This window comes from Meriones unguiculatus, chromosome 7, assembly GCF_030254825.1.
Source record: "Meriones unguiculatus strain TT.TT164.6M chromosome 7, Bangor_MerUng_6.1, whole genome shotgun sequence".
In the NCBI taxonomy this organism is placed as follows: domain Eukaryota; kingdom Metazoa; phylum Chordata; class Mammalia; order Rodentia; family Muridae; genus Meriones; species Meriones unguiculatus.
In genome coordinates, this window is record NC_083355.1 from 31,281,241 (window position 1) to 31,306,120 (window position 24,880).

Sequence of the window (24,880 nt, forward strand, 5' to 3'; positions counted from 1 at the left end):
CTGTGACACAAACTCTGACGCCTAACCTACGTCTAAAAATACACAAATGTATACGAATTTGTTTTAAACTGTCAATGCCTATATTTAGGGCCTTCCCAGCAAGCCTATAATGAGACTGTGTTTGAGGGCTTCAGTCAGAGCAGGCTCTACCATTAATCTGAAGTTAGTTAAATTAACAGCATTTAGTACTGACTTGTCAGTCTTAACTGCTCCAGGAAATTGCACCTTGAGGCTACTAATATTGCCAATTTTTCCACTGGAGTGGAGTGTGTGCTCGTGTGTGTGTGTGTGTGTGTGTGTGTGTGTGCATTTTCCCTCCAGTACCTCCCTATTCATACACCGTCATAGCGTCACCACGTCCCTAGCAGCACTTGTATTATCATCTATTCTGGCCTCCTTTAGGCCTCCCGGGGGATTCCACACAGCGTAGCTGCTCAGTCAAAGAGTTTTTTTAGCTTTATATTTATTTGTTTATTTTTCTGTCATGGCTCATGACTGAGGCTTTAAAAAAAGAAGTGTGACGGTATTTTGAGTACATGATTGACTGCTACGACAACATTCATTAACCATGCCAAGCCTGCAGCAGAACACAGTCCCGGGTGTTCTGAACAGCGACTCCAAGAAGAAAGAAGAAAAGAGAGGGGAAAAAAAAAAAGAAAAGAAAAAAAGACTCAGCTAATTTTTCATTGACCTCATCTGTAAATAAATTTAGACTGATGGTGCTCAGGGGCAGTAATAAATTAGTATTCATTTCCTGTAATTAACACAGACATGCTTACGAACACAGAATATCTGAATATACAACCACCTAATTTCCATTTCAAAATAGGTCTAACACATTTTCACTTGAGTTATCTTCGTAATATTTCCCCATTAATTATCAAGGATGAAATGGGTCGGTTTTGCCTCCCGCTCATCAGAAAGAAATACTGTTTTGGTCACAGGGAGGAGTGTCAAGTCAAGCACATTCCAGCCACACATCTGCAGACCTCTGACTGACGTCTCTGTTTCTGTGGTCTTCAGCCACCTTTCCAGAGTGAGGCTGTCTCCTGTCTTTGCCACTGATTGGGAAGGGCTCCTCAGAAGTGACAGGTGACCACCTAAGGAGACCCTCCCATGCAGGCCACGGGAAGTAGCCCCAAAGTTGAGCACAAGAATGGTGAGGCTTCTACCACATCTGACCACACAGGGCACCCTGAGTAAACAATAGGATGTGAGCCAAGGGAAGCGCAGGCTACATCAGTGGAATCCAAACGCAAACCTCTTCTGAGCCTTGCCCTCTGGGGCATGGATATTTCTGGAGAAGGTGCATTCCTGTAACCGGACCACAATCAAAGATCAAAGTAGGGCTCAGCCGTCAGGACCCACTAGCTCAAATGTGTCACAAGTTGGAGACACTTCATTAGCAGTGTACAAACAGGGTTAATCCTGATAGAATCCTAAGACACACATGCAGAGCTCCCTCTATGCTGAGAAGAACATGATAAGGGCAGAAAATGTGAGCTGAGTCCACCAATTTTTTTTTTCTTTAGAAAGCCAATTTTAGAAAATCTAAAATCTTTAGAAAAATCTATCAATTTTGATAGAATGAAATCTCACTCAAGATTTTGCCCCACGGCCTTCTTGGCCCAACAGGGCTTCTGCTCCCAGGTGTTTGTCCCTCAAAATGTCATTGACACAATCGTGACTATCCTGAAGGAGCTCACTGGGAAGCATGATGACAAAAGCATGATGGGAAAAAAAAACAGCAAATGGGAATGTCTTAATTTGATGAATTTACCACTAAATAGTGAAAGTTATGTTGGGCCTTATCGTAGTAAGATAGTTGGTAACATAGATTCCCACGGTCTCTAGAGTTTTTCAAACCAGGAAAGACACACAGCCCAAGCCACCATTTCAGCCTGTCTCTTTTCTCCCAGTTGTCAGCCTGGAGAGCCGAGCAATGCATCTCAACACACTAGTCCAGGAAGCCCAGGAGAGGGTGGGTGAGCTGACTGCCCAGGTGGAGAATGAAGGCTTCACTCTGGACAACACGGAGAAGGAGAAGCAGCTGAAGGCTTGGGAGTGGAGGTGCCGGCTCTACAGGCGAATGAAAACCGGCTTCGAGCATGCCCGTGAGTATGTGTGTGAGGACTGAGATGCATAAAGAGGCCGAGCTTTGGTTTGAGACAGCAGGGTCTTTTTTTTTTTTTTTTTTTTTTTCAGCTCTCCAGTCGTAGGTGACTGTTGTCAGCCTGTTTGGGGCGAGGGCTCTGGGAGGCTGTAAAAGGGTCTTTTGTCTTGCTTGATTTTCTGGCTCCCAGTTGGTTCTCTGGCCATGGCCTTGAGCCCTGGGTGCTTCTGGCCTCCCTCCACAGCATCCCCACTCAGCTAGCACTTCCCTCCAGCTTCGCCCCAATGCCTAACGACCCGACAGTCTAATGGCCTAAGTGGCTATATTTTGGGATGTGGAGTTGGAAAAATATTTATTTGCCTATTTGTCCAGCTTCTGCTTCAAGCTCAAGTTTAAAGTGTTTTCAACTTTCTACTGTATTTTTTTTTAGAGAGAGCTATAAACTGAACTTAATACAACAGAGAAAGATAGTCAACCAGCCCATGAATTATGCTTTTGTCTACATTTCTATTCTGTCTACCAGTTCTTTTTGCTTGGTTAAGACAGTCCAGGATAATACCTACTGGTGGTGCAGAATGCTGCTGAGTGAAGCCCTTGATGTAAAAAGCTATGAAGCCCAGATGTTTGTGAAGCATTAAACTTACATTCTTTAATATTTTGTTTTATCCTAGAAGAAATCATTACAACTGAAATGTACAACTCAAACACTCGCAAAGCACTAAACTCTCGTTCTGAAAGATTTTACTTGAACAACTAAAAGAATTGGAGTTCAAACTCCAAATATAAAGAGAAAAGGCAGTTCCATCCTTTAAAAGCTTCTGCCTCGGAGAAATGTCCAAGCAAATGAGCTGATTCTGGGAGAGACTTTAGTGCCAAGTGCAGGGGCTGTAGAGATGGCTTTATAGATAACAACATTCGTTGTGGGAGCGTAAGCACCCAAATTTGGACCCCCAGCACTCATGTAAAAATTCAGGCAAAGGCCCTGCCTCCCATCACTGTGGTGAATTGCCAGGCTCGCAGATAGCCAATCTAGTTCCAGGTTCAATGAGAGACCCTGCCTCAAGGGAATAAAGCAGAGAGTGATAGAGCTTATGCTATCCTTCGAAGAGGCAGAAACGTGTTTGGAAAGGATCTGAGAAGCTAAGATGCTGATGATCTCTCTTCTGTGCTAGGAGCCCCAGAGGTTCCAACCAATGCCTGTCTCATGGTAACCAGCAGTACGTCACTCACTGTCACCTTCCAGGAGCCCCTCAGTGTCAACGCAGCGGTGGTGACCAGGTACAAAGGTACTGTACTCCCTCATCTTCTCTCCTTGCCCTTTCCTGGGAAGGGTGTCTGGGGTGCAGGATAGATTGTGCTTGTTATGTGTTTGGCATCACACTGGTGGAATTGTTTTTAACCCCATTACTTTTGCAGCCAAAATACAGGCATGCACATCATTGTGAGGGTCCGGGAAGGTGACTGAAAGTAAATCACAATGATATTGAACAGGACCAGGCTGCCATCCCCTCAATAAATGTCTCGTTCGTCACTGAAGCAGATCTGTGCTTCAGAGCGTAAGGTGGTTTTAAGGAGCATACTGGAAAACAGAGCTGATCTGAGGAGCAGGAAGGCTGAAATGTGGGATATCAATAGGAGTGAACAGGAAACATGGAAACTGACTGCCATGTCGCCACTGACATTCACTGGGGCCAGAAAAGAGGATGGTGGCAAGATCTGTAAAGTGCCCAAGATGGAGATGGCCTCCAGGCCTGGCTTTGAAGGGACAGGTGAGAGCCGGAGGGAGATGTTGGGGCCAATATAAACACTACATGGAGAGAACAATGAATACAGCTATCAACGCAAAAGAGCACTGGAACAGTGAGAGCAGGAAAAACACAGAAGGTATGCAAAATAATAGCTTGGCTCCTCCAGCACAGTAGAGAGTGAAAAGAGATTGAAATAAAGACCAAGGAATTAAAACTTCATGGGAAGAGCTGTGGAGAGCTATTGGATAAGACAGGGACAAGATTAGAAGTAGACAGATGTCTGAAATGCTGTTAGTGTGTATGAAGGACGGGGAGGGGGGAAGACTGACAAGGATTTAGGATACAAACAAATCAGTCAGAGAGCTTTTCAGAAGCAAGGGTGAGACAGCCTGAGCCACGTAAAACAGCAGCACAGATGAAGGACGGGAAGGGCCCAGGGGACGAAGACATGGCAGGATGTCATGAAGCCAGCCAACACCAAATATGGCACCTGCTATGTGTTAAGCACTGTTGACCCCATGAAGCCAGCCAACCCCAAATATGGCACCTGCTATGTGTTAAGCACTGCTTGACCCCGTGTGTCACTGCTTAGTCCTCGCAGCTCTATCATGAAGCAGTGCTGCTTACCCTTATGGCGCTCACACGGGCATGGTAGATTGTAGAGTCTGCCTCGGGGCTCACAAAAGAACCTGGGTCATTGCGGTCTGTTCACTCTTGAATGTGGGAAGGGAAAGGATCGATTTTCTGGTCCCATATGGGCATGCGGAAAGGCCCTAATAAAGCTCTCTGCACATGCTCCAGGGTGCCAGTCTATGGAAAACTGTGCGTTCAAGTCCCCCATTCCCTCTACCTGTGAAACTGCCCACCTAAGGCACATGTCTTCCTTCCTTCTCCCGGGATCTCTTCTCTGGAGTACACTGTAGATCTCTGCAGACCTGATAGCTTTCCGGGTGCTTGGAACTGTCCAGATTAAGTTTACTCCATTTGCGACAGCCGAGGGAAGAGCTTACAGATGGATTGACTTGGTTATCCCTGGATTTTCTGTGCCAAAGGGAAGGTGACGGTAGACTGAGCTGCGCAGAGACAAGGCCCCTCAGGATGGCTTCTGAGCCTAGTGCTTTCAAACAGGCCAGTACTTCCTCCTGATCGTCTCATCTACCAAGCCCAACATCCAGAGCCAGAGTTGACAGGCAGTGTTAGACACGGGACAACCTCCTCTTTTTATCCCTACCTCTCTCTAGTTCAGGATTTTGATGAAATGTTTCAGCGATGCTGCCCAGCTTGACATGTCCTTCGTACATGTGATTAGTATCCAGAAGCTATCCAGAAGCTAATTTGCCTGGCTCTTTCATACTTGACCAAAACCCCAGCAAACTCTATCTTCGTTCACATTTTTAAGTCCTCTCTTGGGAAGCGTTTGGGTGAGGTGGAAATGGAAGGTTGCGAGTGATCTCTGTTAGTAACTGGAGAGGCTTAATTAAGCCTTATAAATAGAATTGTCTACTGCATTGTGAAGCTGGCTTCCTTGTGCTAATTTCTAAAGACATAAGTGGAGTCCTTAACCCGGTCTCTCTGAAGGGTTATTTAAAGCAGCTGGCAGCCTACTGTGTCCATAGAGACAGATGGACAGTTTTTAATTCAGGGGTCAAAGTAATTATTTAATTGAGGAAATATTAGGAAAAATTACCCTGAAACAAAGATAATTATTTTGTTTGCTTTACAAAAAAAAAAAAAAAAAAAGGAGAAACAATTGAAAAATCCACAGAATGAAACAGCAATTATCTTATTGCTTATAGGGAAAGCTTAACCCTGCAGTATTTGGGGTTTGGGGAAAAAAAAGGCCTCACTCACCCTATGCTCCAGAATTTCTGGGTTCAGCAAAACCTCAAGCATATCTTAACAACTAAATGTTTTCCCCCTTCATGCTTAAGCCAATGTATATTTGGGGGCGGGGAGGGGAAAATCTGGCTCTTTCTATTACCCATCTGTTTACATTCATCAGCATGGTTTTGAGGAATCTGTGTATATACAGAAGCCTTTTGTAGAGCATCTCTTTGGAGGCCTTCTTAAGACTCCAGAGCCATGCACCAGGCCAATTGCCATCTCAGTGTGGGAGATTAAAGGTGTCTATTACAGCTTAAAAGCCAGGAAAAGGTATCTTGGTGAAAACCACTGGATTCTCCTGTCTGCATTTTTACCAACTGCAGTGAGATGGGGCTGTTTCTAGGTGTCTCCTCCTAGGATACAGGGTCTTTGCATCCTTCTGCCCCATCTCACCAATTTCCATGGTTTACAAAGAACAGCTGGATGTGTCACAGACAGTCTGGGGCTTTGGACCATTGCCAGAGCCTTGTTCCTCATTTTCCTCCTCATATCCTAGGGTAACCTGCCTGAACTCCTCATTTAAGGATTGCATGTGATTTTTCTGCTGGTCAAAAGTAATATGAGTTTTCAAAGCGACTATCCTGCTCCTTGCAGGGCTGGGATGAGGGAATTGGAGCCTGGATAGATGGGAGTCTATCTCTTGTAACAGGTAAAGTACAACCTTTGTCTTACAGCCAAGAGATAAAAAAAATCTCAGTCTCCGTCTCTCTGTCTCTGTCTCTGTCTCTCTCTTTATCTCTAGGCCTGAAGTAGTGATACTTGTGGCCTTCTAATTACAAGATGCTTCAATAGGCATGCAATCCATGAGCATTCTCATGCCTCTAGATATGCTCTTGCCTGCCTCTCTTCCCACCTCGTTCCCTTCACAAATTAGAAACTACAGCCCTAGGCTGTCACACTCTTATAATCCCAGGACTCAGAAGACAAAGGCAGGGGAATCCAGACCAGCCTGGGCTCCACAGTGAGTTCAAGGGAGACGTTGTCTCAGAAAACGAGGAGTGTGGATACATCTCAGTAAGAGAGCGCTTGCCTGGGCACTGAGTCCAACCTTTCACACCGGAAAAGGGAGCCTGGTGCCTGGTTCTTATCATTGAACCGCTTGGCTGCTCTTCATTGCGTCGCATTGCTTTGGCAAAGCGTTTCTTCTCGCAGACATTGTCAGCATCTTCCAGGAGCTTCATAGCGAATCTTCTGGCGTCTCCACCACCCACAACCTCCAGGTTCTTTCTCAGGAGGAAAAGAAGTCAGGGAATGTCTCGGGGGGCCGATCAGCTTCCATGAGGGAGAGTTCCAGCCCGTGCTCAGGGAACCCCTCTACTGATAGTATCAATATGACAAGAACCTCCTGATCTTTCCCCAAGACCAGAGAAGAACCTGACTTCAGGTGACACAAGTGCCCATTGTCTGGCATTTCCATCCCTTTAGCTTCTGTTATAATTTTTCCCTCTTGCATCTTGTGCTTTCAAGGGCATCCATCTAACAAGAGATAAGACCACTGTATTAAAGAACATAATTATTTTCCATGTTTAATTGAGGAACTAATCAGAAGATAAGCATAAAACTGCTACATTGGTTTTTAGCACTGCTAGGACGTCATGAAAAAGAACACAATTCCCTCACTCCGTTTGGACTGTTTGGATTCAGAGAGGGAGAGATGACTGGTGACAGCAATAAAGGAGGGCAGAAAATGCTATGCCGGAAGATCCATGCTCAAACAATCCACTTGCTTTCTTCCTTTCCTTTTAAGTACACAGGTAAAAAGTGAGTTGATGGGGGGGAACCACAGAAATTGCAGTGAATGAGAGAATGCAGACACTAGAAAGCCACTCTCTGCAAGAGCCTTGTGTCCGAGCTGCGAAGGCCTCTGGACCCTTGGTTGTTGTGTTTTCCTTCACACATTGCAGAGGTGTCAGGATCCAGCCAACTTAGTCACTGACTATTTTATAAACTTCCTTGAAGCCATTTCCTAATAATCTGTGTTGCAAAGAGTTGTATTTCTTTTTGGTACTTTGATCAGATTTTTTTTTTAATTAGCCTTTAAATAATACAATACTTTCTAAAAGAAAGTGTCCTTCGCCCTTCCTGGACTCCTACATCTCTGCCACAAAATTCAAGTCTATGGCTTTGATGTAGATCCCTACAGATTCTTCCTTGATGCACGTAAGCATGCAGTCATGCGCCACATAATGGGTGATGCCTCAGTCAACAGCAGACTGCCTGGCCCACGGAACCCTGTATGGCTGTACCATCCAGAGAGGTAGCTGTTCGTACAAAGGGGAATAACCTCAATAAGACTTTCTCAGAACGTATCTCCAAGCTTAAGTGACAAATGACTACATATCCAAAGGTATATGGCTTTGTGTGATCTAATATAATCAGCGCCACACTGTGGACCAAATACCGAGGGAATCAACCTAAAAGGCAGGGTCCACAGTCACTCAGCTCTGTTATCTGCTCATCTAATAGAGACCAGGAAGCAAAAGAAAACAAAAAGGGAAAGATCGTGTCTCCAACATCCCTTTCAAGGCCATGCCACACTGCAGTGGCCTCAGTGCTTTCTTACTGACCCTGCCCCCTAAAGATTCCCTCACCACCTAAAGCTCCCACCGGCGCGTAAATTTCCCTCACCTTCCGAAGATTCTCTCACCTCCAAAAGCTCCTCTCATCTCCCAAAGGTTCCAGTACTTCACACTAGCAGCCCAGGGTGACCAATCATTTAGACTGTGAGCCTTGAGGGATATGTAAGATCTAAACCATAACACCCCGCTTGTCTGATCCGACAACGGGAGTATTATTTTTTCAGTGGAGTAATAATTTTTTCAGCTCACATTATACCGTGTTTCTTTCTATGTTGGTGCATTTGGGTCTTCTTCATGCTGTTCAGCAGTTGTATTGTATTTTAGGCCACAGAGAAGTGGAGCTTTTTCTCCTTGTTGATTTTTTTTAACACCTGTTTATTTGTGTGTGCATGCGCACACACACGCACATGCGTGCACGTGCCACCACGTGTAAGCACGTGGAGGCCAAGCAATAGCTTTCGGGAGTCAATTCTTTCCTTGCAACACATAGGGTCCAGGAGTCAAACTCGGGTCATGAGGTCATCAGTTGACTTTGTTGTTGTTGTTGTTTGTTTGTTTTAACTTTCTTTCTGGTATACCACGTGACAGTCTCAGTACTCATATATGCCTCTATCTTACCTACTCAGTTTTTTTCTGCACATTCATACACACTGCCATTGATTTGTCTAGATCTAATACCATCAAGTTACTTTACAGTATATTTTAATATTAGAGAAAGTTCCCCCCCCCCCCCAGTAATCTATTTCAAAAATGTCTTCGTTGCTACACACATTTTCTCTTCCAAAGAACTGGCTTGTCGAACTCAGTCTTTAAACTCTTCCTGGGCTTACATTGTATTCCTAAGGTGACGAGACTTCTTATCTATGAGCATGTTTTTCTAAGAAGGCCGGGTTTGTATGTTTAGGGGGCAGTATAATCATTTTCTTTCACAATATTTATGACTGCTATCAGTGAACATTATTCTCAAGATTTTCTCTAAGGGGTTATCAGTACAATAATGCTAATGTTTAAAACTTTAATTGGCAACTTTGTGAAAATCCCTGTTAGCTTTTCTTTTTCAGTACATCGCCTGACATCTCCAAGATTTTTACTTAACAAATCTTCAAGATTTATAGTTTTGTCTCTTCCTTCCTCACATTTTCCTTTTTTAAAAAAATCTCCCATCAATGAGGAGCATCGATTTTAGCTCCCTACACACTGGATAGGGAACATTGGATTATTTTTCTCTTGTCTCTGCTTTTGACAAACTGTATCTTATAATTTACCTAATTCAATATACTGTCAACTGGGAGGTTTTTAGTGGGTTCTGCTGATCAAATTAATGAAGTTTTACTTTATTCCTAACTTGATACTTTATTTTGCCTAAGAAAGGAGCGTTAATTATAACTCAGTTTTTCTATTTGTTTCCTAAATCACTGACTTCATCTTGGAGTAGGATCTGTGACAAAGAGTTATACAAATACAAACATGTCATGTTTAAGATTCCGTATCTTTTCAGCCTTTGATTTTCTAAAAGTGTGTGTTTCTGATGTCAGAGAGAGGCCTCAGTGGTTAAGAGCACTGACTGCTCTTCGAGAGGACCCAGGTTCATTCCTAGCACCACACAATGGCTCACAACCATCTCTAACTCCAGGCACAGGGTATCTGACACCCTCTTCTGGCCTCTGGGGCACTGCACTCACATGATGCCTAGATATACATGCAGGCAAAACAAGCTTCCAAATACATAAAATAAGTATTTTTTTTTTCTCTTAGAAGAACTGAATTTACCTGTTTTACTTGTTGCTTGTCTGTTTGCTTGTTTCTTGAGTCACAGCATCTACGTTCTGCTTATTTTCAATTTTATTTAAAATTTATTTTAAATTATATTTTAAATTATAACTTTTATTATGAAAGATCAGGGATCATGCCATTTTGACTGTGAAACTGATGCTTGCTTTGGGCTAAAATAGGATTATGCTAATTTTCTTCATGCTTGCCCAACAGAGAGATAATAGTCATGCCTGTTTGTTGAACGTTTGTAATATGTCCCTTCATAATAAATCATGGTGCACAAGTTTCTGTGTCGTTGAGTTTGAATGCTTTCTTGGCAGGGAGAGATATAAAGGATGAGGGCCACACTCCAAAGCCAAATGCACTAGATTTTGGAATCCAAGCTCTACTTACTAGTCAAATTTGACCTTTGGCACATTTCTCATTTAGAAATGAGAAAACCTGTTTCTCATTTCTGAAATTGCATTTCTAATAATGTGCACATGTATGTGCGCTTGCCTGTCTGTGTGCACCACATAGAAGAAGCTTTCACATCTCCCAGAGCCGGAGTTATCCTGTGCAGTTGTGAGCTACTGGATTTGGGAGCTGGGATTCGAACCTGGGTCCTCTGCAAGAGCAGAAAGTACTCTTCATGGCTGAGCCATCTCTCCAGCCCGTTTCCTTATTCTATAGATAAGAAAGTTTAATGTTCGGTTCTTTTCTTCCCTCTCTGTACCTCTGAACCTCGTGGTTGTGTAGCACACACTTCTCCACTGAGCCATCTCCTGCAGCTCTACTCCTTTTCTTAGTTTTATTACTGGATTAGCTTTTCCTCGATTTACTTGCTTTTATTTTATTAAGATTTTTTTTAATGCCTGAACTATTGGGATCTTGTTCAGAAGATCTTTTCCCATGCCAATGAGTTCAAGCCCATTCCTCTCTTTCTCTTCTCTCAGATTCAGGCTATCTGGTCCTAATGCTGAGGTCCTTGTTCCATTCGGAGCTGAGTTTTGTGCAGGGTAATAAATGTGGATCCGTTTTCATTCTTCTACAATGCAGCTATCCAGTTTGGTGAGCATCGCTTGTTAAAGAAGCTGTCTTTTCTCCAGTGTGTGCTTGTTGGCTCCTTTGTCACAACTCAGGTGTCCGTAGGTGTGCGGAATTACACCTGTGTCTTCAAGTCTATTCCACTGATTAATATTTTTATGCCAATGCCGTGTCGATTTTATTACTGTAGTTCTATGATACAACTTGGAAATCTGCAGTTGTGATACCTCCGGAAGTTCTTCTATTGTCCTGGATTGTCCTAGTTATTGTGACCTTTTTGTGTTTCCGTATGAAGCTTAAGATTTTTTTTTTTTTTTTGCGACTTGTGTGAAGAATTGTGTTGTAATTTTGGTAGGAATTTCATTGGCTCTGTAGACTGCTTTTGGTGGGATGGTCATTTTCACAGCACCAATCCTACTGACCCATGAGCATCGGAAATCTTTCCATCTTCTGGTATCTTTCAATTTCTTTCTTCAATCTCTTAAAGTTTTTATTATATGAGTCTTACACTTGCTTGATTAGATTATTCTAAGATACTTTTTATTTTTAAGGCTCTTTTGACAAATGTTGTTTGTCTAATTTCTTTCTTAGTATGTTTGTATATAGGAAAACTGCGATTTTCGTGTTTTATTTTTATCCTGATACTTTGCTGAAAGTATTTATCAGCTGTAGAAGTTTTCTGAGAAGACTCTGAGTCTTCAGAGTCTTTTGTATATAAAATCCTGTGACCAACAAATAAGGGTATTCATGACGCTGAAATGTTTCTGTAGGCAAAGGATACCATCACATCAGAGGCAGCCTGCAGAATAGGGAAAATTGCTACCAATTATACATCAGAGTGTTAATATCTAGAATATATAAAGAATTCAAAAAACTGAACATCAAGAAAACAAATAACCCAATTCACAATGGAATACAGAACTAACCAGAGTCTCAAAAATGAAATAGAAATGGCGGAGAAACACTTTAAAATGTTCCATATCCTTAGTCATCAGGGAAATTCAAATTAAAACTACTTAAAGATTTTACCCAACTCCAGTCAGAATGGCCAAGATTCATGAAACAAATGACAGCAGATTCTGTCTGCAGTGAGGGGGAGAGGGAGCAGTTACTCTCTGCTGATGGGAATGTAAACTGGAACCACCACGGTGAAAATCAGAGTGAAGGTATCTTAAAAAGCTGAACGTAGATCTACTCTAAGATTCAGTTAGACCATTCTTGGGCATACACTGAAGGACTCTCCATCCTACTACAGAGATGCTTTGTCATTCATGGTCACTGCTGCTCTGTTTATGACAGTCAGAAACTGGAAAGAGCCTAGAACCCCTTCAACTGAGAAATGGATAATGAGAGCCTAGTATATTTACATAGTGGAACATTATTCAACAGTTAATGAAATGTGGATTATGAAATCTGCAGGTGAAAGGATGGATCTAGAGGCAATCATCGTGAGTGAGGTAACCCAGACCAGAAAGACAAAGATTACATTTTCTTTTACACATGGCTGTTAGTCTTAGACGTGTGTGTTTTATTTAGAATACCCACAGAGGCTAGGTAGCCCCTAAAGGATTGAGAGTGGGGACGGGAATCTTCTAAGGAGGGAGAAATAGGATATAGTGTTATTAAGGAGATGTTCTCCAGTACCAGCAATGGGTTACACCTTGTTAAGTCACTGGTGAAAGGGGACCACCTCCTAAACATTATAGGCTACTGCCAACGGTACTGGTTACCCTCCATATCTGACGTCTGTCGCTAAAGACACCACATACTTAGACATGGAGAAATTTGAGCTAATGCTCAACTAGATGTTTCACCCCTACTGGCTAGCATTCACAGTGCTGGAAGGTACTATACATGCTACTAGAAAAGGAAACGTAACCTTCAATCTCACCCAAGTATGAACCAACTATGAACTATGAACCTACGATAGCAACCTGCTCTCAAGCCACACTCACCGGTGCCACAATGGCAGGGGTTATTAGTTTGATAACCGAACACGGAGATAACATTACTCTTAAAGACATAGTGTTATACCCCTAAGTCAATGCATTACGTAAACCTCATGAGAAAAATAAATCTTAAAGTAGATGGTAATTAGCACAGAAACCTACAATAGGACAATGTGCTGAGAAGTGAGAGGCTTCGGAGCACTCAGAAGTACATGGGATGTTTTTCTCCCAGCCCTCCCCTTAAGGCTCGGAGCTCTGCGCAGAAGTGAGGCAGTGAGATTTTTAAGCTGGTTAAACAATAGACAACTCCGAGGGCACAGCAGTTTTCAGACACAGCAGGGCAGATGTACGTCCAAAGACTGTGGCAGCATACACAGGATCTGCAGGAGTTCAAGACAGACAAAATCCAGCCCAGAGACGGGGAAGTCGGCGCCAAGTCCCACCCCTTACTGAGAAGCTATTGGAAAGTGAGAGCTGCTCGGAGAAATATTCATTTTCTCCAATGGGGTGGCACTGGGGATACTCCAGGCAAGCCTTATGCTCAGGAGCCAAACAAACTTCATGTTTCTGAGGAGCTTTTGTGTTTTAGGGATATTTTTTTTAAGAGAAGAAAAAAAGGAAGTTATGGGTAAGGAGCAGGAAAGGATCAAGAAAGAGTTGAGGTGTGAGAAAGAACATGATTAAAATATATTATGTGAAAATTTTTTAAAATACAAAAAGAGTTTTAAATCATGCACTGTCATGTCCTTTTGGGGGAATCTTAATCGTCTCACTGGTGACTAACAAGTTATATGTGTGCTGTGCAGGACATTTGAAACCAATGTACAGACGACTGGGTATAAGGGAAGAATTTTTTAATCTTTGATCCTGGAACGAAGCCGCTCTGTCTTAGTTCATGCCACTGCCTCAGTTTCCACTTGATAGTAAACAGTGCTCTCTGTGTGTTTCCATTTGCCTGTGTCTTTTCTCTGCCACGCTCCCCACCCTCTCAGTGACATCTGAAATACATTTGTTTCTTGTAAGAAGTTAATTATTAAGTCTGAGAGTCTCTTCTTTATTCTTAATTACTTTTGTGTGTGTGTGTGTGTGTGTGTGTGTGTGTGTGTGTGTGTATGGGGTGGGTGGGTGTTCATGGATGTGTGCAGGAATGCTGTGGCATGTTTGTGGAGGTCAGAGGACAACTTGCGGGAGACAGTTGTCTCAATCCACCATGTGGGTACTGGGGATCAAACACAAACCACCAGGCTTGGCAGGCTACCCGCCGAGCCATCTCTTTTTACATATACTTTCAAATTCTCTTAGTTAAGATATGACAACAGAATTTAAATTTTTATCAAGTGCATGTCATGATAAAAAGAAAGTTGTTTTCTCTATCTTTCCCATCCTTTCCCAGCTCTAGCTACTCTTTAACTTGCATAGCCGCTGTAGTTACTTCTCTGCTCATATGCTTCTCTAGCTGTTTCTGGACTCACTAGCTGCCCCTTTTTATGCAATTATAACTTGCTCAAAGGCATTGAACTCTCCCATAAGACCCACACTCACATTAATGCTCCTAATTCCCCCAATACTGTTACATTTCCATCTTTAATGACAGCAAGTGTTTACACCACTCTGAACACAGGAATTGGGGACATTACAAAGTCAAGTACAACTCTTTACTTTTCCTATAAATTCCCACCAATCCTAACCTCTCTGCTTCATCTCTTACAGTCCTTCCCGTTATTTTCACAATTCCTTTCAGATGATCCTTATGAAATAGTGCCAACTTTCCCAAGATCAGTGCTTCTTTCTCCCTGCCTCCATTCCAGTATGCAATACATTTTGCAGTATGTAACAGTAGAGCATCACCACACACCTATTACAGTGTTCAAAAACTTTGCAGGATGATGCCAAATACCAGTAAGGATTTGGAGAAAATGGTGCCCTCAAATGCTTCTAGTTGTGATACAAAACAGTAGTGCCACTCTGGAAAGCAGTGAGACAATTTCTTTAAAAGTTAACCACGTAGCTCCCATTCAGCCTGATGCTTGCACTACTGAGCACTGGATCCCAGCAAAACAGGAGCTTCTAACCCTATTTAAAAAAAATATTTCCCAATGTGTTTATAGCAGTTTTATAAATGATAGCCAAGAGCTGGAAACAAACCAATTGTGCTTCAGCAAGCCGTGGCCCGTCCTTACCATGAACATGACCTCAGAAATAAAAATCAAACTAGTTGTACAATGACAAGCTGAGCAAGCCTTCAGAGTGTCATACTGAGTGGAGAGGGTGATCCTAAAGGACCTGTACATGCCACAGTTCCATCTGTAACACTCGAGATGAGAGAACTGTTGCCGCAGAAAACACGCTGTGGTTGCCAGGAGGCCCTGAGGAGGAGGCAATCTGTGGCTCTGACGCCTGTCTTCCAGCCAGCAGAGTTGTTTTAAAGTATCTTGTTTGCCTTTTAAAGGATCTGGAAAGCAAAGGAGTAGTTAGGCACAAATGCGTCCATGGCATGGTGACCCAATCTCCCAGTTGCTGTGTGTAACCCAGACGGAGTGCTCAGAAACCGTGACCCAACACTAAGACGGGAGCAGCCAACACTGGATAAAGCACAGCTGCTATTGAAGAGCTCAGTCACCTAGAGACACATGAGAAACTGAGTTGTTTCTGTTTTTTACTTTTTGTTTTGTTGTTGTTGTTTGTATCACCTGGTGAAGAATTATTCCTGACACTCATTTCTTCTTCTTCCTGATATATTTGGAAAATCATCAACTTCTAATGGGAAAATCCGGGAGTATGTGACCTTTTCCTTAAGACATGAGTTCCTTGAAGACAGAAATCTCGTCATTTGTTTTGTTTTTGTTTTATCTTTACCCGCTGCATTCATGCAGCAACATCTGTTCTTCAGCCAGCTCCTCCTTCCACAGGACCTTCGCACAAAATTCTTCCTGTACCTGAAGCATTGTGCCATCCCACCCACTCACCTGCCTCCTAATCAGGCGAGTTGCTATCAAAGTGCATTTCATCAGAGACACATTTTCTACATGAGCACTTTAAATCAGGCTCTATAATGGTGATGTTCAACGTAACTCATGATTATGATCAATACACAGATCGGTGAATAATTCTATCATCCACGACCTTCCCCTCTCTTCCAGAATAGTATTTACTTTTGTTCAATATTTTTATGTCAAACATATTCCATTATTGTAGACTTCCTCAGTCTTTCTTATCTAATGTAGCTAATTAAAACATTTAATTTGATCATTGCTGGGTTTATCATGGGGAGAATGTTTCACAGAATCCAGAGAACATTTAGGGCAGGAATTCCCAAACCCAGAGATACATTAGAATACCCCTTTTTCCCTTAGATCCATGCCATGCCAGAGTGTCTTCCAAACCTGTCAAGCCAGAGTCTTTGCAGGGTATGTTTTATGAAGGCAGTGATATAATTTTGATAGGTATGGAGGGTGAGATCACGTGGTTATATATTGACTCTCATCCCATCCACCTGACTGGAAGCTTCATATAAGCAGGCATTGTAAGCATTGCATTCGTCATGGGGCCTAAAACATACACAGACATTCCTAATTAATTTTCACATACACACACACACACACACACAAAGTAGTGCTACTGATTTTGTGACAGGTTGACTCTAGGTGCTACACATATAGCCATAAATAAATTTCTAAAATATTCTGAATCTAAAACACTTACATTTCATGAAGAAATAGCAACACACACCAAGGACACAGAGAGCATGTGCTATGCTTGACCTTTTTACTCTGAAAACAAATCTATTGGTGACAATACTTCTCAATCAGGGTTGAGAAATCCAAGTACAGGTTTAGAAATTGTTCATGGTCACATGCTACAGAGGAGTCTGGGATGGTCTCAGCTGTCCTGTTCATGGGACTTAGAATCACCTAGGAAACTCTTTTCTGGTGGAGTTTGAGGGAGCTTCCAGAAAGGTTTGCCTGAGGCGAGAAGATTCACTCTGAATGAGGGACATCGCCTCATGGCCAGGGCTTCAAGACTGCATACAAAGAAAGCGGACCATCCACATCTGTCTCCCTCTGTTTCCTGACTGTGGATGCAATATGACCATCTACTCCTGCTCCTGATGCCACACCTTTCCACCAGACAAAACAGAGCCTGCCTCCTTTCCTTCCTTAAGCGGACTTTCTTCAGGACCTTTGTCACAGTGAGGAGAAAGGCAGCTAACTAGCAGACAGCTGCTCCCAGTACAATACTGTTTACAGGCCCAGGCTCTCATCACTGTGAAATCACCTGGTTCCTAGAGAGCAGTCAACACCCAGGGCAGAACTGTACCTTCTACTCTGCCTTCTTGTGTTTCTTAGGGGGTCTGCCCACCAGAGTTGGCATGGGCCTGCACACAGGGACACACTCCTCTGGAGGCCAACCTTCCCCATCATGGAAGAGGGGCTTTCTCACCCTTCCAGCTCATGTGATTTATTTTAGAAGCAGGCTGGCTGAGTCAAGGGTAAAATACAAGCGTTTTGGACACAGGGAGCACATCATAAGATTTCCCCCAAGCATTCAATGCAGGATGGAAAAACTTAATAACCAGGCAAAGTAAATAAACAACTGTTAAGATGATTTACAGTCTGACCACGAGGCTGACTCGAGGGCCGTCCCGCTTTCTCCATCTCAAGACACTCTCCTAATTCTTCTGGGGCAGGGTGTGGATCGAGGCTTCGTGTCAGACGTCAAAGGAAGTATGCTTCATGCTTTCTGATTGTCTGGTGCACATCCAGAACTGTGCCAGGTCCTTTTCTATGGAAAAACTACCTTGTAACGTTTTTTTTTTCCTTCCAAGCTTCTGGATAGCAGCTCTGCAAATGTCTGATGACTGCTGCTGTCCCAGCCCTCCCACTCCCTCCCTTTGATCATTCTGTTTTAGGTTGCACATACTTCTGTATCTTTCAAGTGTCTGGGATCAGCCTTAGTTCTGGACCACTCTCACAAGGAGCCTTTCTAGAGTGTGACTGTCTCCTAGGTGTGGGACCCTCAGCTGGACAAAAATCTTCATTTGCGACCAGGGCTGGGAAAATGGATGGGGCAGAGTCTTTGATGCTTCCTCTAAGGAACCCAGTGCCCGAAAGGGGCTCCCAGGAAAGCGCAGGTCTAACCCTCATTGAGCCCACACCTCCCTCACTGCCCTAAACATCCTTCAAAATTCTGCATGAGGAGCCAGCCGCCGTCTGCATGCCTGACTATGTGGGAAACCTGAGTGCCAAAAGGAATGGCGATTTGGGTTGAGGGGAAAGAGCTCGGTATGCAGGTGTGACGGACTTGGGGTCAGGGCCCCAGCACCCACAGAGAGGCAGGCAAGATAGCACATGTCCTAGCACTCCTACAGAAAGATTCCTTGGAAATTTGCAAATTCCTTGGAAGTTTGCAAGCCAGCCAGCCTGAAGTACACAGCAGTGAACAACATGACGCCCGTTTTCAAACAAGGTAGAAGGTGAGGACCAGCTCCTAAGGTTTTCCTCTGCTCTCCATATGCATAGAGTAGCAAGCGTGCACTTGTCGTCACACATGAATAAACACACACACATGTACATACAAACACACACACCACAAGCACTACCTTGCAACCCATTGTGTCTTTGTTGCCTACAGCCTGACTAATGAGCTGATCTAAACTATAGATGAGGAACTGGGGACAAAAGAAGTTCTGAAAAGGCAAGAGGAAAATCTACGGCAACTGTTACTGTGTTATCATCAATTGGATGGCCCTCAGCTAGGTACTTGTGGGCATGATAAAGACCCTGCTCACTGGTTTCCTCTCTAAGGAAGCCTATGGGCATTCACTGTGTGCCAGGTACTTAGCATATATTCCTAAATTCCCATTACATGCCAGGCACTTTCCTGGGCACTCACCATGGACACAGCAATAAACAAGTCCAGTGTAGTTTCTGTGCTAGGAGGCGTCTGTCTATCAATCCAGTGACTTACATCACCATCCCTTCCTTCAGCAGGAGATAAAAAGCACTTGTCTCTTCAGGTGCTCTGTGAGGTGTGGGGTGTGCAACAGTGAGGAACGCATTCCGATGGTTTACGGAACTCTGAGGTTGTGGGGAAACACCTTACCAATAGAATTCATCTGTGTGTGTGTGTGTGTGTGTGTGTGTGTGTGTGTGTGTGTGTGTGTAACTGCAGTTTCGAGCTGGCTTTTTCCAAACTGGCTTGGAGTGAGCCTTCTGTCACCTCACTTTCTCCTGTAAGCCTCCTGTCAGACCCTCAGCCCTTGTCTGTAGCTTCATCCTATACACTTCCAGATTTCCCCCAAGATCCCTGTTTTCTATGAAGTCCTTACAAAAAGTAGTTCCACCACCACCACCACCACCAGGCAAAGCAGCTTAGACTCGCTCCCTCTTCTCCTCCCACATCACTCTGGGAACGTAGAGCCAAGAAGCCTCTTGGCACGGAGGAAGGCCCGCCAGACAGCTCTTCACCGCCATGCAACTGTGACAGTCCTCCCCACACTTCCTTGTGGGGCAAAGTCCTTCTGCCAATGGGGACTTAACAGGGCAGAATGATGTGCCAAGCCTCCCTCCTCCCAGCCAGTCCATCACCGTCTCTTACACCCCCCTCACCCCTAGACTGAACAGACTACAGCCCTTACCCCCCAGGAGCCTGGCAATTGCTGAGCCTAGACAGCTCGGGGAAGCTGGTGAGTTTCCAGTGACCACCGCCACAGGTCTCCACCCCGGGCAGACACCAGCTGAAGCCTGGCTCTGTCCATGACTGCCCACCTGGGCACCCGGCTGGCACTACAAACCCAGGGCCGCTGTCTAGGCCTCCTTCTCCTGACAGACACTCTTCTCTTGAGTTCTTTTTGGGCCAGATCCCTTTGCAGCATTATAGTTTGTCAATAGCCCGCGACTGCTTTCTAGAATTTCTCTCCGGGAGAAAGTGTGTTTTTCTAAGAAATAGGTGTTCTAGCCCGAAGCCTAATTTCACATGAGGGCTCAAAATTGAAAGGAAAATAATCACCTTCAAGTCTGGGAGCCAAGGGGCCTCTCCACACCCTAAAGAGTGCTTCCTCTTGGGAGGCGGGAGGCAAGGGTGGTCCTTTGTGTTATTTTAATGGAAATTTTCCAATTATAAAAATAATGTAGGCTCCTTAGATCAGCCAGAGTCCAGGGAGAAAACAGAAACCGCACTCTGCTTGAATTCTGAGTAAATTATATATTAAAGAAAAGAAAAAATACTCACGGGGAATTGAGCATGGTTTGTGAGTGGACAAGGGACGCGATGACACGCTGGACTGGCTACCCTGGGGAGCTGTTACTTGAAGAGCAAAGAGAGAAAACCTGGAGCTGTGGGGTAACCAGGGGGCCCTGGCGGAGCCAACTGGATGCCCAGGAGGCCTGGAGGATGCAGTTCCCGGGGCGTGGGGGATGACAGCAGATCTTCCGGTTTGGATCTCCCAGTTGCCCGGAAAGTTTCTCCCACTGTCCCTTTCACACTGGAATTTCGCCTCTATTCACATGCGGATTGCTTGCCACTGCTTTTCTCTCAGAATCTAGTCCCAGTGAAGACAAAGGCTGCTGTGCCCAAGTCCTTCATCATTACAGACTTAATGAGCAGGGACTGAAGAGATGGCTCAGCAGTTAGAAGAACTTGCTGCTCTTGAGGCGGACCAGATTTGGGTTCCTGGAACCCATGTGGAGCAGTTCTTAGCCACCTGTGAGTGCAATTCCAGGGAACCCATTGCCTTCTTCCATCCTCTGATGGCACGTTTGAACACACCTGCACATACATACCTAATTTAAAATAAGAGAAATCTTTAGAAAACCAGCAAATCCAATACGTAGGACAGTGCCTGCCACGTGATTATTTGTTAAATGAATGAATGAACTTATCTTTTTTCCCTGTCTCGGGAGGTGTTTTATTCACACAGAAATGACTCAGTTCCATAAAATATACCCAACATTTTCCTCCTTCTCTTCTTTACCAAACCAAATGATGAGGCCTGCCCCTGGGTTCAGACTCAGCCCTGAAGTCTTAGTAGCTATACGATCTTGGTGATAAAGGTCACAGGTTCTCTTAATTTTGACAACCCTGTCTGGAAGGCAGAAAGGTTATTCTGCGGTCTCACGGGTCTCCTGCCCTCTAGTTCTTTGATTTCATGGTTCAGTGCCTTTCTCAAGCCCTTCTCAAACGAAAGCCAAAGACCTTGCATGGACTTAGAACTCTAGAATACAGTTAATCTCTGTACTATAGCGACGAACTCCCTGATAACATCCGGGGAAAACAAGGTAGCCTGAGAAATACAACCATAAGCTGTCAAAGACCAGACCATAGGCAAGCCATCCCTCTGCCATCCTATGGCCTTGTAGACTTACCAAGCACTTGGCCCTGTCTGAGCCTCAGTTTCTTCATCTCTAAAGGACAATAATACCTGTTTCAGCTGCTTTATATTATAAAGGTCAAAACTCATGAGCTAACGTATGCGAAAGGCTTTGTGAAGTACAGTGCACTGTGTAAGTTTAAGATGACATCGTCCTTGCCGTTAATCTAACATAAACTGACACTTTATGAAGTCAGAACGATGAAGCACGAAGCACTGGTATAGAACAGCCCAATGCATGACAGAGGGGATTGGGCAACCGATGAGACGCTCCAGACACAAGATGTTAGAATAAGATGAAGGCGGCATCATCGGTTATGAGTGGACAACAAAGCGCAGCTCAATAAGACAAGCGGCGCGCCATCGCAAAGGCGAACAGGAATTAGAACCGTGCCCTCAAGAGGGGACCTGATATTTCGGTGTAAAAAAATAGAATAAAATTGTATGAGTTCTAGAAGAAAGTATTAGAGAAACCTAATACTGAGTGGTTTCTGAACTATTGTGAGAAGAGCAGTGATGAACATGGCAGTTCAAGCATCTATGGTCCAGGGATGTTGTCCTTTGGGCCTATACCAAGCAGCGGGATAGCTGGTCCATATGGTAGGTCTATTTTCAGCTCTTTGAGACTTCGCCACACTGCTTCCCAAAGTGGCTGGACCAGTCTGAAAGCCCACCAACAGTGAAACCGGGTTCTCTTTTCCCCACACCCCTTTGAGAATTTTTTTTTGTCAGTTGTTTTGTTGAGCTTAACTATTCTGACTGGGGTGATGTGGAGTATGAAAGCTGTTTTGATTTTTCTTTCCCTGATTGCTTGGGGATGGTGAACATATTTTGAGCTATGTCTTAGGCCCTTTTTATTTCTTCTTTGAAGATATTTCTGTTCAGATCCATAGCCTATATTTCAAATGGGTAATTTGTTTTTATTTGACTTTTTTTTTCCTGAGTTCTTTATGTATTCTGGATAGTAATCCTTTATCAGATGCTGGCAAAAAAAAAAAAAAGGCAGCTGGCAAAATATTTTTAAACAATAATCCAAAATATGAAATAAGTTTAACTTGGAGAAAACTTCAGCAAGAACAACTATAAGAAAAAAATTAATTGATGCAATAGATAAAAACCCATTTTTTTCCAGATATGTACATATCTCCTAAAATCTATACTTTATGGAGAAGAAAGATCCCTCACAGAGAGGAAGGGACATAAAAAGCTGTCAAAGTTGAGCACAGTAGAGTGCGTGGATAGTTCCAGACACTCAGGAGGCAGAGACAGAAAGCTCCTCCGAGACGCCACTCTTCATCTCTGCAGATACCAAAAACAGTTAAAACTTCTGGGCTTGGGACAGGTTCCAGTCAGTAAGCTGCTTGCCACGAAGGCTTAAAGCCCTGAGTTTGACACCAGAACCTATCTAAAACAATCCAGGAATGGTATTGAGAGTTTCGAAAGCCCCACATTGGGAAGGAGATAGGTGGATTCCTGGGGCCTGCTTGCCAGCCAGCCTAGCTCTACTTAGCAAGGCCCAGGTCAGTGATAGACCTTGTCTCAAAAAGCAATATGGACACTAGTGGGTTATGTTTGTTTGTTTTTGTTTGTTTGTTTGTTGAGTTAATCTTGTATCCAGTGACTTTGCTCAAAGTGTTTATCAGCTTTTAGGAGTTCTCTGGTAGAACTTTCAGAGCCACTATTATATCATCTGCAAATAACGGTACTTTGACTTCTTCCGTTCCAATTTGTATCCCCTTTCATCTCCTTCCGTTGTCTCATTGTTCTAACTAAAACTTCAAGTACTATCTCGTATGCTTAGAAGCATCTATTTTCAATAAAGGTAAAAAGAGAGAGAAATAAATAAATAAAAACAAGGTGGACAGTAGGTGGGAAGTAACACTTAAAGTTGGTCTCAGGAGTCCATATGTACATATACATACATGTGTGGGCACACACAAACTTCACATGTTTAACACACACTCCGTAACTCAGACTCTAGAAAGCAGCCCATTTCATAGAAGACTGGCAGAACTGTGTATTCTTTATGACTTATGGGTGGTAATTTGACCATATGTATAAATTATAATTGCAAAGTAATTTTGACAATAATTCTAATTTGGCAGCTTAGCTGTAACATACTTAGTGATGTAGAAAATGAAAGATCCATGAGACTTGTTTGTAGAAATAAAAGTTATATTGTGAGCAGCTTATGAATAAAATGTGGAGCATATTTCCACTTAGAACTACTTCATTGTACGTGTCCAGACAGAGCAGCTATTAAAAAGAGAATGTGGGATTACATTATGCACCAGTACGAAGGGATCTTCTCATTGCTCACATCTTGACTGACCCCAAAGCCTCAGAGGGTCTCCTTCTATGGCAATCCTGAGGTGGTAGGATCATTAGGAGGAGGACCTACTAAAACGAACTCAGGTTTAGGGGATGTGCCCTTGGGGAAATAATGGGGTCCTGGTCCTTCTCTCTTCCTTTCCTTTCCCAGCTACCCTAAGATGGCCAGCCCAGTCTGCCATGATGTACTATACCACCATGGCCCATAACAACAAGGTCAGGAAACCATGGATGGAAAATTGCAGAGTCCAAACCAATTATTTCTCCTTATAAGTGGTTCACTTCAGGTATTCTGTCACCAAAACGCCAATCTGACTAACGGATCTCCAAGAAACATTGTTTAAAACAAAACAAGAAAAGTTTTTGCAGGACTGGACGTGGTAATCTCAGTACTTGGGAAGTGAAAGGAAGACGATCAAGGGTTCGGATTTATCTTCGGATGGGTGTTGAATCTCAGGCCGATGGGAGCTACGCGACACCACGTCTTGAAAAAAAATAGCTTGAGTTTTCATATACGTTCGTTTGTATGAATGGGGAAGAGGGGGGGTCGATATTCCCATTTGACTGTGCTCACTCTGAGAACAATGTGTCAAGTGTTGACAGTGGTGAATGCTCATGGTGCTTGGGCCAGTGTGAGAATCGGGATGATGATAGACAGGAAATTGAGGAAGACTGATTAGTTTTCACTGTTGGCTGTTAAAGCGCATTCAAAACACTCCATTTAATAAAAGGGTCTAAACAAAAGTAGAGTTCACGGGAGCCAGAAGAAACACTGTGAGACTAGAAAGGAAATGGCGGTGGGGGTGGAGGGGAGGGAAGCCATGGCAGAAAGGAGCCGGCTGTGAAGGACAAGGGTGACAAAGGGCAGTCCAGGAGATGAGGCGCCTCAGCCTGGGCCCTGAAGGAGGGCATGTCTGCAGCTTTGCAGTGTCCCTCCCATTTTGACAAGCAGCAGAGGTCAATACAGTAGGCCAACATGGGCAGGTTGATTCACATCTTTGTAGAGAAAGAAAGAAAAAAAGAGATGTGTTTTTGTCGTTTCTCTGAGCATAGGGGGCGAATTTCACGGGGCAGGCTCCCATGCTAAATGAAATAATAAATTTCTCCAA

At 43.7% G+C, this 24,880-nt stretch overlaps 1 protein-coding gene across 1 annotated transcript in view; it reads left to right on the forward strand.

Annotated features, from left to right (window-relative positions):
- The window catches only part of Ankfn1 (ankyrin repeat and fibronectin type III domain containing 1), a 385,112-nt gene that overhangs the window by 260,892 nt on the left and 99,340 nt on the right, over positions 1-24,880 (forward strand). The window contains exons 6-7 of the mRNA XM_060386995.1: positions 1,920-2,114; positions 3,286-3,399. Coding sequence (XP_060242978.1) covers positions 1,920-2,114; positions 3,286-3,399 — 309 coding nt within the window. The remainder of the gene's footprint in view (positions 1-1,919; positions 2,115-3,285; positions 3,400-24,880) is intronic.